Source organism: Papaver somniferum, chromosome 1, assembly GCF_003573695.1.
Source record: "Papaver somniferum cultivar HN1 chromosome 1, ASM357369v1, whole genome shotgun sequence".
In the NCBI taxonomy this organism is placed as follows: domain Eukaryota; kingdom Viridiplantae; phylum Streptophyta; class Magnoliopsida; order Ranunculales; family Papaveraceae; genus Papaver; species Papaver somniferum.
In genome coordinates this window covers 230958609-230977455 of record NC_039358.1, presented here as the reverse complement: position 1 = coordinate 230977455, position 18847 = coordinate 230958609, and the positions used below count along the sequence as shown (strand labels likewise).

Below are 18847 nucleotides of genomic sequence, written 5' to 3'. Positions count from 1 at the left end.
CTTCCAAGTCTGGCAGTGCATTTAGCATTCAGAAAATCAGTTTTAGGAAAGTACTTGGCCTTAAGAACAGTATCAAGTAAAAAATTAGGATTTTTCAGGATTCTCCAGGCATTCCTAGCAAGCATAACTAGGTTGTTTAATTCATCCTTTCTAAACCCCAGACCTCCTTCAGCTTTGGGGGAGCATAAAATATCCCAACCAAGGAGGTGCAACTTTCTATCCGTAGGATCTAAAGTTTCACCCCACCAGAACTTGCAAAGGTGAGAATTCATTTGTTTACAGAGATGTTTAGGAATTAGAAAAGCTCACATTTGAAAGTGAGGAATAGCTTGGCCAATGTGCTTGATCAAAGTAGTTCTAGCACTTGAGATAAGAGCTTATGAAGCCAGATAGAAATTCTGGCATCAATGGCTTGGAGAATACCCATATGGGTATGGATTTTAGAAGCTTGGAAAACAGTTGGAATTCCAAGATATTTTTCTCCTAAATTTATGCTTTGGATATCTAAGATACTAACCAAAAGAGCTTTCCTATGTTCAGGAATCTTCCTGCTAAATAAAATACCAGATTTTTCAAAATTTATTTCTTGCCAAGAGGCTAAACAGTACTTTTGAAGATAGTTTTTTATGACTTGGAAGTTTTTTTCAGTAGCTTTAGAAAACAAGAGAGAATCATCATCAAATAAAAGATGAGTCATTTCAGGAGCCTCTTTACAGACTTTTATGCCTTCTAAAGTCCCCTTTTTTTAAGGCTATCAATGTAAGAAGATAGAGCTTCAGAACAAATGATATAAATGTAGGTAGATAGAGGGTCTCCCTGCCTTAGACCTCTTTCAGGTTGGAATAAACCAGTAGGGCTACCACTAAGAAGGACATAGTAAGACACAATAGAGACACACTGATTTATCAATTTAACCCAATGGTTAGAAAGACCATTTTAGTTAAAAAAAATTCAAGAAAATCCCATTCAAGATTATCATAGGCCTTAGACATATCAAGTTTGATGGCAGCTATGCCCTCAACTTTAACATTATGATTAACAGCATATATGGCCTCATTAGCTAGCAAAATATTATCAGAAATGCTCCTCTTAGGGATAAAAGCACTTTGGTTTTGAGAAATTATAAAAGGTTTTAGCCTATTAACCAAAGTTTTGGAAAGAATTTTGTAAATAAAGTTACAGAGACCTATTGGTCTATATTGAGTTACCAGTTCAGCAAGAGGGACTTTGGGGATGAGAGCTATATTGGTATGATTAAAAACCTTAGCAATATTACCTGTCTTAAAGCAGGTTTGACTCATATCCACAACAACATCCCCCACAATGTCCCAACGCTTTTGATAAAAAGGCCAGTAAACCCATCAGGACCAGGAGCCTTTTCCCCCCATTTGAAAGACAACATTCGTAATTTCCTCTGGAGTCAGAGGCATATTTAAGGAAGCATTGTCTTCTTCAGAAAATTTAACAGGGAAATCAGCAAGAATTTCATCTTGAAATTGCTGAGGATGAGAAGAATAAAGATTTTAGAAGTAATCTATAAAAGAACTTCCAATACTATCTCTATCAGTTAGGATAGTATTCAGGGAACTCTTTATCCAACTAATAGCATTTCTCTTTCTTCTAAAGAGAGTTACTCTATGAAAATATAGTGAATTTCTGTCACCTTCCAAGAGCCAGACTTCTCTAGATTTGTCCTTCCAATATAACTCTTCCAAGTTATACAGATACTCCATCCTAGCTTTAAGTGTAGAAGTATTACTAGTATTAGTTGGATTAGATATTTGGAGGTCAACTAACTCTTTCCTAATGGAAAATATGTTAATTTGAATATTACCAAAAGAAGACTTATTCCAATCTCTTAGGCCTTTCTTAGTGCTTAAGAGTTTAGCTTTAAGTTTGTAGGCAGGGGAGCCTACCACATTAACAGACCAAGAGTTAACTATAATATCTCTGCAAGTAGGATCCTCTATCCACATAGCCATAAAATGGAAAGGTCTAGGCATACAAATATCCTCATAATTAAATCCTATATGCATAGGGCAATGGTCAGAAGATTCCCTAGGAAGGTTGTTAACACAAAGTTTAGGAAAAAGATCTTCAGCAGATTGGTTAATAAGACATCTATCTAATCTTTCAAGGATTAAATCAGGAGCTTGTTGCATATTGGACCAAGTAAACCTGGGTCCAGAAAAACCAGGATCATGCAGATTAAAGACAGAACAGAAATTCCTAAGATTTTCATAATCAGGGTCATCTACTTCTAGGACACCATTTTTATCTTCCGTCCCTAGAAGGGAATTAAAGTATCCTATAACGAAAACCGGTTCATCTAAAGGGACATTCATTTGCTGACATTGTTGTTCCTAGAAGGCTTGTCTTAGACTATTATTAGGCTCAACATACATGAAACGAATATAACAGGTCTTGGAATGGATTATTTCAGTAGAAGTAACATAAATGCCCCTCATACTAGATGAAATAATGTTGAGGTGAACTTCCTTCTTCCAAGCAAGAGCAAGACCTCCACTTCTACCAACACAGGGAACATTAAAAGTACAAGGACATCCCATGTTTCTTAATTTTCTAGCTGCCATGTCTTTGTTCATTTTGGTCTCAGAGAGGAAAATAATGTCAGGGTTGACATTCTTGCATAGTAAGCGAAGCTCCTTATTGGCAGATTTTTTACCAAAACATCGAAGATTCCAAGCAATCATGTTGATGTTATTGACAGGGAAATGATTTATGGCGTTATGAGCAGTATCAATTAAAGGGGATGGATGAGGGTGGTTTACCTGAGTGGTAGGGTCGGATCCACTACCAAACGAGGCACTAGTACCTTCACCACTTTGAGAAGCATTTTGGGAAGAATCGAGACTAGAACTAGCAACATTGAGAGGAGAAATATTGCAGACACCATTGTTGCTTGGGGAATTTTCGGCAGGTACATTGTAGCTCCCAAAAGAGTTAAAGATCGGTTGGGTATTGAGAGATAATGTAGAGAGGTCAATGGCTGGTATATCTCCTAACTTGGTAATTGGAGGACACAATTGAGCATAATCAGGTTCAGTAGATGTTTGTTCTTCAGGGATAACCACCATATTAGCCACACTAGAATTAACTCTGGTGCGTTTCCGTAAATCATCCCTGTGATTCATCTTCCTTTTGAGATTTGCTAGAGCTTCTTGTTCAGCAGAAGTAACCGTTTCTCTGGTGATGATTGGACTGGTGTTTGGGATAACAACAATTTTGAATCTTCTTGATGAGTTTGTAGTACGAATCGGGCCACTAGGGGTTGACTCAGAGCCAGAAATAGAGGCAGCAACAATAACATTTTGAGTAGTAACTTGCTTTAGAACAATTGGAAAGCCATTTTCCAACTGGGTCAAATGTTTCTGAACAGGACCAACATCAAAGATCTTCAGAGTAGTGGATCTGTTGATAAAGGGCCCCATTTGAAAAGTGTTTGATAAGATCTTCTGGATAGTATTTTCCATTCTTTGATCAATATCAACAACTTTTTATTTGTTGCCTACTTCTATAACAGTTGGTTCAATTTGTGTTTCTGGTATTACCTCAGACTGTTGCATAATGGTGTCAGTTATGACCGCTGAGGAAGGGTCAACTTGCTTGATTGTAACAGGCAACATTAGCTTTGAAACATCCGGGAGAGTATAACTACTGCAGGATTTTTCAATTCCTTTGATCTTTTTCTGCTTTAGTTTCCAAGCAGGGCAGTTCTGATCTTTGTGATCAAGGACACGACAGGAGGTGCAGAAATACCTTGGAACCTTGACGTGTCTACATTCAACTAGGAAGGGTTCACTTCTTCCACTTGTGAAAAGAGGGATGCCTGTTGGTAATGCCTTCTGAACTGAGATTCTAAGCACACTTTGACGTTCTTCTTAAATGGATGTTTACGAAAAGGATTTTGGGATTCAATTAGTTCCCCCATACTGAGAGTGAGTTTTTGAAGATCTTCAAATTCTGTGCATTCATTAGGGATGTTGCATGAGATGAACCACATGATTTCTTCATCAAATGTGAGTTGATGATTTGGAGGCCAGCCTTCAACATGAAAAACTTTTAACACCATTAGATAGCCACATACGAACCAAGGTTTTTGAGAATTGATTCTGTTGAAATCCTATTCAGATAAGTAAAGGATAAGAACTTTGTTTCGTTGACCATTGAAGGTAGTTATAGTAGGGTGTTGAGCTAAAGGCCAATAATTGTAAATATATAACATGATTGAAGTGGTTGGGATCAAAGTTGCACAGCAAACACATCCTGCCATACACCATTTCCAATTGGTGTCAGCTTCAGCTAGAACCACTTTTTTTTTTATCAATGAAGACCGGTTTAGCAAGTGAAGATGGTAAAGTTAATTTCTCAGACATTTGAGCAGAAAGGGTTTGAATTTCTTGGTTTAGATTTTAAGTATTCTCAGAGGAAGAATGGCTTTCCATCATGTAAGAGAATTTGATATATATGAATATGGATTGATGGAAATCAGTTTTCCAAATAACTAATATAAAATACAGGTTTAGAAAAAATAATCTCTTGTTGGTACTGTTTTGATATTGGTTACAGACCGTATGAAGGAAGTATCGACAGTGGAGTTTTGTTCGGACATGAATTTGAACCTTAAAAGAGGAATGAAAAAATTGTTGATTGTGGTCTGGGGAAAGTTCAGGAGAAAATTGGTGTAAAGTAGTTGTTGTTGTGCTGCAAAGTTTGCTTTGTAGGAGAGAGTTAACATATGGAATGTCACTATCAATAGGCCTGTCAATGGATACCGATTTTCCGTTAGCCGATACCGATAATCCGTTAGCCGTTACTGCTACCATCCAACATAGCGGTAAACGGATATCCGATACCGATAAGCTAACGGATAATCCCTTCTTAACGTAACGGTAGTGGAACCGTGTATTTCCGTTAAGTTTAGTTCCGTTATCCGCTAACGTGCGTACTGCATAACTGGTTATGCACATTTTCTTTGTACTGCATAACTAGTTATGCACATTTTCTTTGCATCTGCAGTGATTTATGATAAGCATAACCTTTGATGCATCTGCATAACTAGTTATGCACATTGTTCTGTACTGCATAATGTCTTATGCATCTGCATAACTGGTTATGCACATTTTCTTTGTACTGCATAACTAGTTATGCACATTTTTTTTGGGCCTGCGCCTAAGTTCCCCTTTTTATACGTTATGTATTGTTTGGTTTATCTCATCTCATTCAGTCATTCTTCTGTTCTTCACTTCGACACAACAGAGAAGTTCTCAGAGAGAAAAAGAGAGAAACTACGGATGCTGAATCAAGCATCGTCTTCTCTGCCTTAGAAATCATCATCTTCTATGTTTTGTGGCTGTCCTGTGACTTACCGGATGGCAGCGGAAAAATATCCCTTATCCGGTAAGTCCAACGTAACGGTAACGTTTTTGAATTTCTTATTTCCGCCGGAAATGAACGGTAACGGATATCCGCTAAAGTTTAACGGAAACGGCAGCGACAGAGCCTATTTCCGTTACGTTAGCATCCATTGACAGGCCTAACTATCAAATCCTTGCTTTATGGGTATTTTCCGAGTTGAAGTATTCACGTGAGTGTTATATATGGGGAGAAAACCACATATGGTCAGACCCAATAATACATTGTTGGTGCTTTTGATGTAGGTTGGATTGGGGATGCATGACGTGGATTGAGGTTGTTGAATATTTATCATATTTGTCCTTTCTTAAGCTGACGTTAGTATGATGATGTAAACTGCCAAATGTAATAATGGTGGACTTCCACGAATTGTTGTGTGCAACTTATGAGAATTTAATTTAACACGCCATTTATCGGACAAGGATTCACCGGAATTTTATAGTGGACTTCCTGGTGTGCTGCCTCGGTGTTCAAATATTGAATTTTCCGTTCTCCGGAGTTAAGCTTATCCATACAGTAACATCTTGTTTGTTTGCAACTGACTCGACGTCTGGATTTGAGTCAATCCCAGACTCGGGCCGAGTCAGCAGCCAGACCGTTTGTTCTGCGTTTTGAGTCAGATCTGACTCGACCTCTGACTCAAACATAACCCCTGACTCGGACCCATTTGAGTCAGGTAACAAAATATTCCTGACTCACGAGACCAAATCACTGACTCACGTTTTTTGAGTCAGACGAGTCAGATCTGACTCAAAACAAACATATCGAGTCAGATCCAGATGAGTCAGGTGTTTTTACTCAGATCCAGACCACTCAGATGAGTTATGAGTAAATAAACACGGTGTAAGTCCATCCAAAGTCAAAAGACAAATAAAAGAGCAATTTTGACCATCTTGTCTGATTCTCTGCACGTAATCACTTGACCTGCCAGCCATATGTTAAAAACTTTTTTTCCACCTCGTTTTCTCCACCCAATTTCAACTCAGAATTAAAAAAAAAAAAAAGAAATAAAAAAGAGCTCACAAAAGAAGAAGAAGAGTAAGCAAAGCAAGCATTTCTTCTTCAGGTAATTTACAATTTTTTAATCGCATTAGAGTATTACATTTGATGGTAATATGAGCCGACTCAAACATGAAATTAGTGAGTGTTGTTCTTGTTCGATTGAAACCTAAATGGAGTAAAATGAGTCTAGTTGCTTCGATTCATACCTAACAATTAGGTTCTGATTCTCATGATTACATCTTATTTTGATTGATTTTGTATAGTTTTTTTTTTTTTTTTTTTTGTTGAATATACAAGACAATTTGTAATGAATACGACCTTAGAGAGATCCGACCTATGAAGGGTAACCAAAGATTCTATACTCTGGCATATGAACTGAAGGGGAACCATTACAGTTTACAGACTTACTATTATCTATCAGTAATTTTGATAAGTTTTTTTAATCGGGCAAAAAAAAATGTTGAGATTTTTTTTAATTTTTGTTTTTTAAATCTCTGTGAAGGATATGGAAGCATTACAGACTTACGATCTATCAATTTTTTTTTTTTTTGATTTTTACTTTTTTTTTTGATTTTTACTTTTTTTTTCTTCCAGTTTTTTAATGAGAAGAAATGGAAGAATCTGTCTCTAGAGCATTAATGGAGTCTGATTTTGTGGAAACCAAAGTATTGGAAGCCTTGATTGGTGCGTTTAGTTCAACATTCTCTCTTAGGGAGATAGCTTATGCGTATTGCAAAGCTGGCCGTAATCCAGACATGGCAGCCCTCAGATGCTTTATGATGGTGCTGGAAAGTTGAAGAAGAACTACTTTAATGCTGCACCTGTCGTTAGTACAACTCAATGTGAAACAAGTTGTATATAATCATCAGCTTCGTGTGAAGGTGTTGCTGACAACACAAATTGTGCAGATAATAGGAACTCTATGGCATCAAAAGCGACAAAGATGGCTATTTCAATGTGTTGTGCTTCTGGTGTTATCGGTAAGGGGCATGCGATGCCCAACACACCTGTTTGGGGTCCCAGGAGCTTCATATGGCCTTCATTGTCAGAAACATTGTGTGAGAGTGTCGCTTACAAGCCAAATTGGGGTGCAATTAAGGGTTCAATTGCATCAAAACAGAAGAAACTGGCCTTGTCTGTTGGTAGTGCTTCTGGTGAGGGGTATGACATGCGCAACACACCAGCATATGGTCCCGTGAGCAAAACTGAACCATTGGAATTGGATATGAAGGAGGACCTTCCCATTGATGAACTCATAGATGAAGATGTTTTATCAGATCCAACAGCAAAGGAGGACCAAATGCGTACAGGTGCAGGGCATTTTTTTTTAATACGATTCGACTTAGTCTTGTAAACTTTGCTCTACTTTATCATGGTTAGTTGGTTTATGCTGCTTCTTAACTTTCTAATTTAGAGTTTACTTAACCCAAGACTTCCACTGATCACTGGAAGTTGATTTCTTTCAAAGATAAAAGGTGCATTTTGTAACGGGAAAGCGGACATTTTAATTGGAAATTGATTTACTGCCAGGTTTGGAAATGCCATGTTTCTAATCTATTTTCTGCCATTAACTCCCCCCCTTTTCAAAATGAACCTCACTTTTACAATTTTTCTTCTCCTTTTTTGTTGTTTGAAGAATTTTCTTGGGGGTGTTTTCAGCAAACACTATTTGCATTGCATCTTAGGATTTAAAGGGGTTTCTTATAAGTTGAAGCTGCAACATGTTCTTTTTTAGTTGGCTAATATTTGAGTGTTGGCTTGTGGATTCAGAACCAGGGAAGATTTTTGAGGGTGGAATGTCATGCGAAACCGATGAAGCTACTTTGAAAGATTATTTTAACAAGTTTGGTGAAGTTGTGTGGACTAATATTCTGATAAACAGGACAACAGGTTGTTCAAGAGGTTTTGGGTTTGTTCGCTTCTCAGATAATTCTGTAGCTGATAAAGTTCTTTTAGAAAAGCATGTCATTCTTGGAAAAAGGGTAGATGTAGGAAAAGTAGTGCTAAGAGGTGAACATAATAGTCCTCATAATCGAAAGGGTTTTAATAAGAGTAGTTCTCACAATCAAAAGGGTTTTAATAAGAGTAATGTACAACGAGGATTTAAAGCTTATTTTGAGAAATTTGGTAGAACTACTGATGTTGCTATTATGTACTATAATTTTTCACTTTTGATTCTGAGGAGGCTGTAGAAAATGTAATGCAGAAGAGGTTCCATGAGTTGAATGACAAAGTTGTTAAGGTTAAGAGCACCTAAAGATGGGAGTAATAATGGTCACAATGGTGGTTATAATATGAGAGTGAATGGTGGAAAAGGTGGATCTCTTTTTCGTGGTGGACAAGGTGCTTACAAGCCAAACTGGGGGACAGATAATGGTTCGAAGGCATCAAAATCGAAAAAACTGGACTTGTCAGTTGGTAATGCTTTTGGGAAGGGGAATGCGATGCGCAACAGACCTGCATATCGTCCCGTGAGCGCAACTAAGCCATTGAAATTGGATATCAAGGACCTTCCGAATAATGAACTCTTGGATGAAGATGTTTCATCAGATTCAACAGCAAAGGAGGAACAAATACATACAGGTACAGGGGAAATCCTTTTTAATACGATATGAGATAGTCTGGTAAACTTAGCTTTGCTTTATCATGGTTTATGCTGCTTCTGAACTTTCTAATTGACAGTTTACTTAAGCCATGACTTCCACTGGTCATTGGAAGTTGATTTCTTGCTAAGATAAGAGGTGCATTTTGTAATTTAACATATATCAGAAACAAGTAAAAGATAGAAGGAGGACACATTAGTTGGAAATTGATTTATTGTCAGGCGTGGAAATGCCATGTTATAATCTATTTTTTGCCTGCCTTCCTGTTAATTACAAAATGCACCTCCTAGTTGTGGCATTTTGTCTTACAGTTGGTCCATGCAGCCATGGTGATGTTTGTTTCTTCTATTTCATCCCGATATACCTAGTATTGGATCATGTGAACTTCTAGAAAGTGACATGAGACATTTTAGTTGCAACTCCTACTATAATCTGCTCATTACCTGCGTCGTTACTGTCTTTCCTACACTGGAAGTTTGCTGTCAAAAAGCTTTTTTTCCGCATATAGTAGTTAAAATGGTCTTCTCTTTTAGGCTAGTCATCAACGAAGGAGTCCCACTCTGGTTAATGTCATTCAAATCTGTGGGATGATTAAAAAACATTTTGTAGTCGTCCTTTAGCTAGGATTTGCTGCTCGCAACATAACACAGTCGCAGATGCGTTCCTATTATAACCTGTCTCAGGAATCAAGTTTTTACTGCGAATCTTATATATGTCAGAATGTAGATCATGTATGCGATTAGCTTTCTTACTATACCTGTTTATTCATTTAATGTTATTCTGCGATGTCGTATCTTTTGTGTCTTAATCATTATATTATTTTTTCTTGCATTCCTTCTGCGCTAGATGTATCTTCATAACCATATGCCATATAACTTTAGACATCATAAATTTGCATTTTGTATTTCATAAAGTTTGTTTGGTAACAGCCACTAAATTGAATTTGCAGGTGCTTGGGGCCATGATTGGGAAATGGTGTAGTAGCTGTTCTCCTTTTAACAAGATCTTCATAACCTTGCCTGACAACTTAAGCCTGATGTCGTTGTGAACATAACATTAGGTGAATAAGAAGCGTAGTTTATTTGGAGACGGAAATTCCTTCGTTATCAGAATGAAAGTTTATATGCCTTTTAGAAACATGCATATTCAGTCACTTGTAAAGATTTGGGGTTCTGCCTTCATATAGCTTTCTATGGTGCCAACTTTATTAGAATTTTCTTGTTATGTTAACCGCAATTCCTTTTGGTCTTGGGTCTGATACTACTTGAAGTATCTAGTAGTAGTACTACTACTTTCGGAATCTCTAATGTTCAATTTGAATAGTTTTGTTTTTAGCCATCTGAGATATTCTTCTTCTCTTCTCTCCCTGTTTGGTTGTTCTAGTTGCCGAATTTCCAGTACTGCATTTTCAACCAAATGCATAATGCTAAACATGCTATATTGATGTACCTAGCTTATTGTTTATGTTCATTATGATGCTGCATTCAGCCTCGCCGAAACTTCCGACTGGTCATGACAGTTTAAAGAGTAACTTCCTACTTTCTTCAAGTGCTTAAAAATGAAATTTAAATAAACCAGGAAATGTAAAATAGCTACTCCAAATAGATTTTATTATAAACTAGCCTTTGTAACTCAGTAATTCTGTTAATTTCACTACTAGCAACTTTACTTTCTGTGAGACATTTCTTCGAACACAAACTATTCACCTATTTCTTTCTTTCCAGATAACACTTTCCCCATGTAGTATTAGTAATCCTAATCCCCTTTCTATGACTTGACAATATACCTTCTTCAATCCAAATTATCCTCCTCTACTGCCTGCTTAATTACGTCTGCGGTTAGTTGCCATGGTTTTGGTGCGCTTCGGCTTAGCAGTTGGGCTCTTCAGTGGATTGCTGCTGCTGCTGGGCTGTTTCAATGTCGAGTCTTTTTCTTCCTCTTCTTTTGGTTCTTTCATCAAACAAGTAACGTCAATTGAAATGACACAAGTATCATCAACAATATATCCTTTAGTACGGTCGTGTAGTTCAACCAGAGGCATGAAAAAAGTCCAACCAAACCCTTGGATTGTCCCTTCATGGAAATTGTGTTTCAGTTCTGCAAATCATCAATTAATCAATCAAAATAGCAACAAATTTATCTATCTATCAATCTGTCTATCTATGAATATAATCAAAATCTGCAGTGGGAGATCTATACCAAATCTGAGAGTGTTGTTGCGATCCTTTTGACTGGTAATCGCAAAACTGAACTGGGTGTCGACGGATTTTGTTAAATCTACCGGAACCAGGTAGAGTGATATGTGGTCGTACACTTCCTCCCTTCCCTTTGGACAAATACATGCTTTCCTGGAAAATAACACATGAGAGCAGATTAATAATCAAAATCTGAAGAAGAATAAGAAAAACTGAATCAACTTACTAATAACATCAAAAAAATTAGATGAATCAATCGTTTACCATTTGAAACCATTGACCGAGAAAACATCACTGTAAGTAGACATGGTTGTGAATTTCGAAAACTTGTTGATCTTCCAAGTGAATTTTGAGGATGAAGAGGAGGAAGAAATCTTTTCAAGTTTAGTTGTCGCCATTTTTGAGTTCTTTCAGATTCTCTTCTTCTCTTCGTCTTCTTCTGGTCTTGTTTTATTTGACTTGGTCCAAGAGAACAGTAATAAAGATGGGAGATGCTATTCGACAGGTGGCGTCGCTTCATCTGACACAAACTACGGCTTGATTTGAATTTTGAATTCCTTACAAAAGCGCGGGAAATAAACTTACTATTTCAACCCCAAATTGTCTAACCCACCTATCTATAGTCACCCAAAAGTAAAAAGAAAAAAAATTCAGTAAAAGTGAAACTTTGATTATTTTTATTATTATTATTATTTTTCAACTTAGTACTTTTTATTATACTGAAATGAAGGTAGCAACCCCTGCTCGTAATCCAAAAACATAAACCACGGAAAATGTCTTGAACCCAAACGAATTTTGTTAACTTTGCCCATCTAAGTTAAGAAAATGTTAATTCACATGCCGCATCATGCTAGCAAGTTAGCTCATTATATACACAACACCAAGAGACACTGTGGAAATAGTAAATAAAACCTATACAAAAACAATATGGTACACTTCTAGAACAAAAAATTAGACTAGAAGCAACTTCCAGGAGTTGGTCGTCCTACTGATAACGATGTTCCGAGTTGTCCTACTGATAATGATGTTCCAAGTTGTCCGGCAGATGATGTTCCGAGGGCGCTGAAACAAAATGTCTTGGCAGGTTGCTTTGAATAAGTGAGATTAACATTGGATAATTTGATTCCGTCGCACGGGGTAGTGGCACTGCAATGGAATCTAATGGCAATTGGTGTTGCCGATGTTCCACTTACGTTTAAGTACGTTACACCACTGATCTTGAGTCCAGAATTCTGATACAGAACAAAGGTCAAAAACAAGTTAGCTAATTTCACTTTATGAAATCAGAATCCACATCTGCTAGACTGAAAATTGCTACTTAGATATTGACATAAACATTTCAAGCCAGGAAATTTGATTAGTTTTTACCTGGTCAGAGCAGCCCTTGGTACCGGGGCAGTAAATCTGATCAATAATGATTGGGTTCCGGACATTATTCATAACGATATTTTGATAAAGAACATTTTTCACAAAACCATTGCTTGGTTTCGGCCATGTTTTAATCCGTAATCCATTATCCGATCCTGTCAAGGTTACATCCTTTACTTTAATTCCTTCCACCCCTGCTTCATTAGGACTTCTAGCCAGGCTCCCAATACTGCATTCATGAATGCACTCACCAAGTCAGCTAAGAAAAATGATAAATGTGCTTCACTTGAAAGCATAATTCTGAACATGATATCGACGTACCTAATTCCGTGTCCAGGTCCACATACTACGCGTTGAACCAATAGACTTTTGGTGCCAGGACCTATTGCAATACAATCATCACCTGTTCTGATGCTTGAATCAAGGATTTTTATACCAGTTGATGATTGTATGTCTATACCATCTGTGTTGGGGCTTTGAGCAGGTGCAATAAGGGTCACTTTTCTAATCTTCATGGTTTTGCAACCATTGATGGCCATATGAGCCTTTTGGCTGTCAATAGATACAATACCGCTGACTATTCCATTTTTAACATTGTTGAACGACAGTGACTGCATATATAGACATTCAAAAACCATGTCAAATTTTCTGCATATCATACACAAATTCGTGAACACTTAATTGGACTGGATTCAGTCGAGAATTTTTATGTACATACCGTAGCGCCTTGTGGGCAATATGCACTAGCTCTCCTACAAATCCAAAACGGAGATCCGCGTGCATCTAGAATCCCACCGTTAATGGTTAAGCCATTGATGCCTTGAAACAAAATCCAAGTCCCATAATTCCCAATTTCCCAATAACTGCTAGGAGGTGCCTGAATTTTACCATCGATTCGAACGGTAACTCTTGCACTTTTACAAGGACCACTAAAAGCGACTGTGTTAACCAGATAAGTTCCACGAGGTATAAACATCATTGCAGGTGTTGTAGAACTGCAAGCTAAGGACCATGCTTGCAAGAAAGCTTTCGTCGAATCCCTTCCATTATTTGGTTTTGCTCCAAAGTTTTGAACATTATAAATAACTGCATTTGCGCATAATGGAAATATGGCGAACAAAACTACAAATTTAAGAGAAAATAAGATGATTATCTTAGACATCTTGGGTTATACTAAGACTTTAGAGAAATAGAAGGAGAGAGTGAGTTTGATTTGATGATAGAAACAGATAAAAGTTCTTGTGAATGTAGTTAAAGACCGTTGGTAGTACTTATATATATCGTTTGTAGAAAGGCATATATATAAAATAATATACATCGTTGGTGAATAGGCTGGTGAGATATATAACAAATACTAATAATTGTCCCGAACAGATCATGTGGAAGCCGAAAGTATAACTACCATATGAAATGTTATAACAATAACCAAATACCCTCAGCTCCGAGAGTACAACCACCAAATGGTTTCAAGATGCCTGCAATATAGTATTAGAAAGTGACTAATCCATATCTTAGTTCAAGCTAACGTCACTGAACCTATATCAAAGCACTAATTAACGAGCGTTAATTCAGAATTCAGTTGCAGACAGATAAATCCTATGAATTTTACCACTTGAGCTGCGCTATCAAAGGGCATGTCAACTATGTTCTTTTGTCCTGTAACGTAACCTAAGCACCTAACACATGGATAACAGACAATGTAATGACAATGTCAACAAAGTAGATAATGTTTTATGGATTCCAACTGAAATTTCTAACAAAATCATTTAAAAAGAAAAATAATAAAGAAAGAAATCTCACAAAGAATGATTATATATATCTAGTATTTATCAATCATTGGACTCCTTTCAGGGCCCATTTGGTTGTACGTCGACAAAGGTGATAAGGAAACATGATCAGCACATGGCCAAGTGGCTAAACGAGTTTGGTAGTTTTACAAGAAAAAGAACATAAGATTATCGATTACGTGCAGATATGTCTGTAAGTTATGAGTAACACATATCTTGCTAGAGTTTCTCCTAACTACAGTGAATGGATGATGAATGATTCATTTCGTACGTGCCTTGTTAGACTGAATGACTTGATTAACCATAAACTATCACTTCGTAATTGTTGCCAAAAGAACTCAAGTTATAATTTTAAACCAGCATCACCTGGAATTTTGACACCGTCAAATGCCACTGTTGAACTGCGGCAAATTGGACAGTTGAACTACTCAATTTGGTATCGATCAAAAAAAAAAAAACTACTGAAGTTGGTGGATTTGCAAGAGTGTACCTTTTTTTTTTTTTTTTTTTTATCAACATGTTTGCAGTAGGGGGTACTTGTGGTGGTTGACACATTCCTAGGTTGGTTAGATTCAATAATTTGTTTTTAGCTGTTTGATGCTAGAAATAGATAAAACTGCTTATATATGAATGTAGTTAAAGACCGCTGGAGGTACATATATATGAAATGTTAGTGGAAAGGTTGGTGAGACTAAGAGCAAGTACCACTATTGGTTGTCCCGAACAGATCATGTGGAAGTTGAAAGTACAACCACCAGATAGCCTGTTGTTGATAATGGAAATATGAAATGTTAAAACAATCATTAAGAAATCTAACAAACATTCATGAATCGTCATAGGATAACATATCTTGTACTACTACTTATCAATGATTGGAGTCCTTTCATGATCCATTTGGTTGTACGTTGACAAAGGTGATAGGAAAATTCTACCTATGCACATGATCAGCACACGGTTTAGTGGCTAAACAACTTCGGTAGTTCTACAAGTAAAAGAACATAAGATCTAGGATTACGCGCAGATGTGTTTCTTTATATAACGTAGAAAATTATCTTGCTAGACTTTGTTCTACATGCAGTGGACGATATGTCTATGTGAAATCAAAACGGATGATGGAAGATTCATTTCGTAAGTACCTTACTAGACTGAATGCTGGCGGCACATCGATCTTTGTTTGCCAGTCTAACATGAGTGGTGGTGTTGTGCCCACCCATAAACCTGATCTTCAGAGTTGTTGCTCAAAATTTTCTATGAAGAAATAACTAGCTTAATCGTTGAAACTGGTTGACCAAAAACGAAGAATGTCAACAAATAATCTTATAGCTTTAAACCAGAAGATCACCTGGAGTTTTGAAACGGTCATATGCAAGAGCGCTAATTCGTTGGCATTGGCAGTTTCAGTGCGACTTTTGGACTGCGGGATTGGACAGTTGAACTACTTTAAGGGGTACTCCTTTTCTTTGTTCTCAGCATGTTTTGCAGTAACTTTGGTGGTTCACATATTTGTCGGTTGGTTGGAATCGAGAACTGTTTTTTAGTATTATAGTTATATACTATGATGAATATATTATGTTAGTGCAATTGGGTGTTGATGTTGGTGGCAGCTTCAGAATCTGAAGCCCACAGGTTATGCCCCCCTTTGTTACTGCCGATCAATAGTACCAAGAATTAATGCAACCACTTCCGGGAAGGTGCTTATCAGAAATGTTTATGGCTCCTTTCGGAATGTGTATGGCTCCTCTATATGTGGCGCAACAACATTCTATATGAAACTTTCAGTGACTAGTAGAAATATCAAAATGAGTAATAAACTGATAAACAGAACAGGAACAAGGTATTGAAAAATAAAAAAATTTGGTAAAATCTAGCAAACCGTTTGTCCACCAGCATTCAGCAACTTGAGCTTCGGTTAGGAAGTTCTCACTTTCAGCCTGCAAAGAAATATTCGCTCTGGATCCATTCACTTTTACTGTGCCCGAACTATACAACCACTGAATAAGGGAACCTTAAAGGTTACCTGCTGGGATTTAACTCGGGTATACAAATAGAAATACTCAAACTTTCAGGTGACCAGTATTCTCACCAAGATCACTACTTAATCTGATATATAAAACTACTAAATTAACAACATTTCCAAATTCTGAAAATGCCACCAACATTTAGATACAAATCAAACAATAACAACAGATATCCAAAATTTGGGGGTTCAGATCAAAAAGGTCATATCATCATTTAGAAACTCAGTATTACATATTGTTAAGGATCGAGCAAGAGAGAGAGAGCATAAACGCGGAAGCATAAAAGACTACATTGATAATAATTCTTGGTATATAATTTTTATGGCTTAACAGCCAATTTATATTGTTCACAAACTTGACGACCACTCAAGGCACTTTCCTACTTAAGATCAAACTCTAAACATAGACACTTTCCTAATATAACTCAAACTCCTTAAAGTGTATATCTCCTAAATATAGACTCCTATATTATTTCCTAATACCCTCCCTCAAGATGGAGCATGTAGATCACGAATGCCCATCTTGGACAAAAGAAATTTAACTTCATTTTTTTTCAACGCTTTTGCGAAAAAAATCTTCAGATCGTAGTTTAAGGACGTTTTGGTCCCCCTTCGGAAGTTTAAGGACATTTCGGTCCCCTTCGTAGTTTAGGGACATTTCGGTCCCCTTTGGAAGTTTAAGGACATTACGGTCCTCTTCGTAGTTTAGGGACATTTTTCGGTCCTATTCGTAGTTTAGGGACATTTTTCGGTCCTCTTCGTAGTTTAAGGACATTACGGTCCCATCTTCGTAGTTTAAGGACGTTTCGGTCCTCTTCGGAAGTTTTAGGACATTACGGTTCCAATCATAGTTTTAGGACATTACGGTCCTCTTCGTAGTTTAAGGACATTACGGTCCCCTTCGGAAGTTTTAGGACATTACGGTCCCAATCATAGTTTTAGGACATTACGGTCCTCTTCGTAGTTTAAGGACATTACGGTCCCATCTTCTGAAGAATACTTCTTGTACTCTTGTTTTCTTGGTTTCTTCGATAGAATACTTTTTGTACTCTCTCGACAACTCATAGGATTTCAACCTATTATTGTTGTTCTTTTTCTCATCACCTCTTGGTGATTGTTTTCTTCTCTCTTTTTTTTTTCTTTCTTCACAACATGAATGTTGTTTCTTCTTCTCTTATTCCAGTCACGCTATTTTTGCGAAACCTTCACACTTCTTTGTTCTTCAAGATTCTCTCACAATCTTGTCGTCTTTACAAAGTCTTCCACACTTTGTAGGATCTCTAAGTTTCTGCCACAAACTCTTCAACCACACTTCACTTCTTCCAACTGTTATTACACACACTACTGTCACCAGCTTTCTTCTGTTACGCTTCTGTAACAATTCTTCAGTAACACTTAACTGTTAATCTGTAACAGTTCTTCTGCAACTGTAACACTAACTTTTGTAACATTCACACTGTTACTAACTTCCAATAACACTTTCCTCATTTTTTTTCTTTTTTTTATTTTTTTTTTCTCTTTTTTTTTTTTTTTTTTTTTTTTTACGGTAGGTAACCATAGCAGCAGCCATCGAACCCTACAGTTGCCATCAATGTTTCCTCTCGAACTCCAGCAGCAACTTAACCAATTTCTTTTCATCGTCCTTCACAGCCCAAACAACACAACGTCTTCTTCTTAACCACCGGCAACATCATTAATTCTTCTCGGTTTCAAACTCCAAAACGAACCCAATCAATCACAATAGCTAACCCTAATTCTTTCCTTCTTCAATTGCCTATAGCATGGACGACATCAGTTTCTCCACCTTCACAGCCAAACAATCCAGATTTAACAACATCAGATGCTGCATTTTTTTTCCTTCTTTCTTAGCTTAAACACACAACAACTACAGAACCCATCTCTCGGCATCAGGATCACTCTTTTGTGCTGGTAATCGGAGTTATTAAGTAATTCAAATTCCCATATTAACCACCTATTTCCTTGTTTATCTCCACTTCTAAAAAAACAAGTTCTGACTTTTTCTTTTTCTTTTTAAACACGATCACACCCCAACACACGCCTCCACCTAGTATTATCACCGAGCTACTTATTTTACTGGTTTCTCGGCTCAAATAACCTGACCAAGACCACCGTAAACTTGTACCAAAAACTTACCTCTTGACCCTTGGTGAACAACTTCCAACACCATGCAAACGTACGTACTGTTCAACCCACATAGCCGCAGCAACACTTGAACCTTCTTAACAGCACGCGAACAAACCCACACGAACGGACTTTGATAGGCAACAAGTTTTGGATCAGCATCTACCGGCTACACCTTCTTCTTAACTCACAATTATCATCAGAACTTTAAGCAGCGTTTTTTTTTTTTTTTTTTTTTTTTTTTTTTTTTTTTTTTTTTTTTTAAACGTGGAACTCACACAACTTTTTTTCGAAAAA

At 37.1% G+C, this 18847-nt stretch overlaps 3 protein-coding genes across 4 annotated transcripts; 1 reads left to right on the top strand and 2 right to left on the bottom strand.

Moving 5' to 3' along the window:
* Positions 1 to 6432: 6432 nt before the first annotated feature.
* Positions 6433 to 10375, top strand: LOC113338338 (RNA-binding protein Musashi homolog Rbp6-like). Of its 2 annotated transcripts, none has more exons than XM_026583787.1 (4): positions 6433 to 6502; positions 7033 to 7748; positions 8209 to 9021; positions 9991 to 10375. In XM_026583787.1, the coding sequence occupies exons 2-3, from the start codon at positions 7361 to 7363 to the stop codon at positions 8628 to 8630; spliced, it is 810 nt and encodes a 269-aa protein (XP_026439572.1). In that variant the 5' UTR covers positions 6433 to 6502; positions 7033 to 7360; the 3' UTR covers positions 8631 to 9021; positions 9991 to 10375. The 2 variants fall into 2 exon arrangements, with proteins under 2 accessions (XP_026439572.1, XP_026439577.1); XM_026583792.1 differs by lacking the exon at positions 6433 to 6502 and adding an exon at positions 6591 to 6655.
* A 248-nt stretch (positions 10376 to 10623) lies between these two features.
* Positions 10624 to 11664, bottom strand: LOC113338330 (ubiquitin carboxyl-terminal hydrolase 13-like). The gene is made up of 3 exons (XM_026583776.1): positions 11501 to 11664; positions 11241 to 11389; positions 10624 to 11138 (listed from the first exon to the last, which is right to left on the bottom strand). The coding sequence occupies exons 1-3, from the start codon at positions 11632 to 11634 to the stop codon at positions 10864 to 10866; spliced, it is 558 nt and encodes a 185-aa protein (XP_026439561.1). The 5' UTR covers positions 11635 to 11664; the 3' UTR covers positions 10624 to 10863.
* Positions 11665 to 12065: 401 nt separating this feature from the next.
* On the bottom strand, positions 12066 to 18624 carry LOC113272047 (polygalacturonase-like). Its single transcript, XM_026521959.1, has 7 exons — positions 18563 to 18624; positions 14192 to 14280; positions 14038 to 14079; positions 13323 to 13726; positions 12926 to 13215; positions 12605 to 12833; positions 12066 to 12468 (listed from the first exon to the last, which is right to left on the bottom strand). The coding sequence occupies exons 1-7, from the start codon at positions 18622 to 18624 to the stop codon at positions 12193 to 12195; spliced, it is 1392 nt and encodes a 463-aa protein (XP_026377744.1). The 3' UTR covers positions 12066 to 12192.
* Between the last annotated feature and the right edge of the window lie 223 nt (positions 18625 to 18847).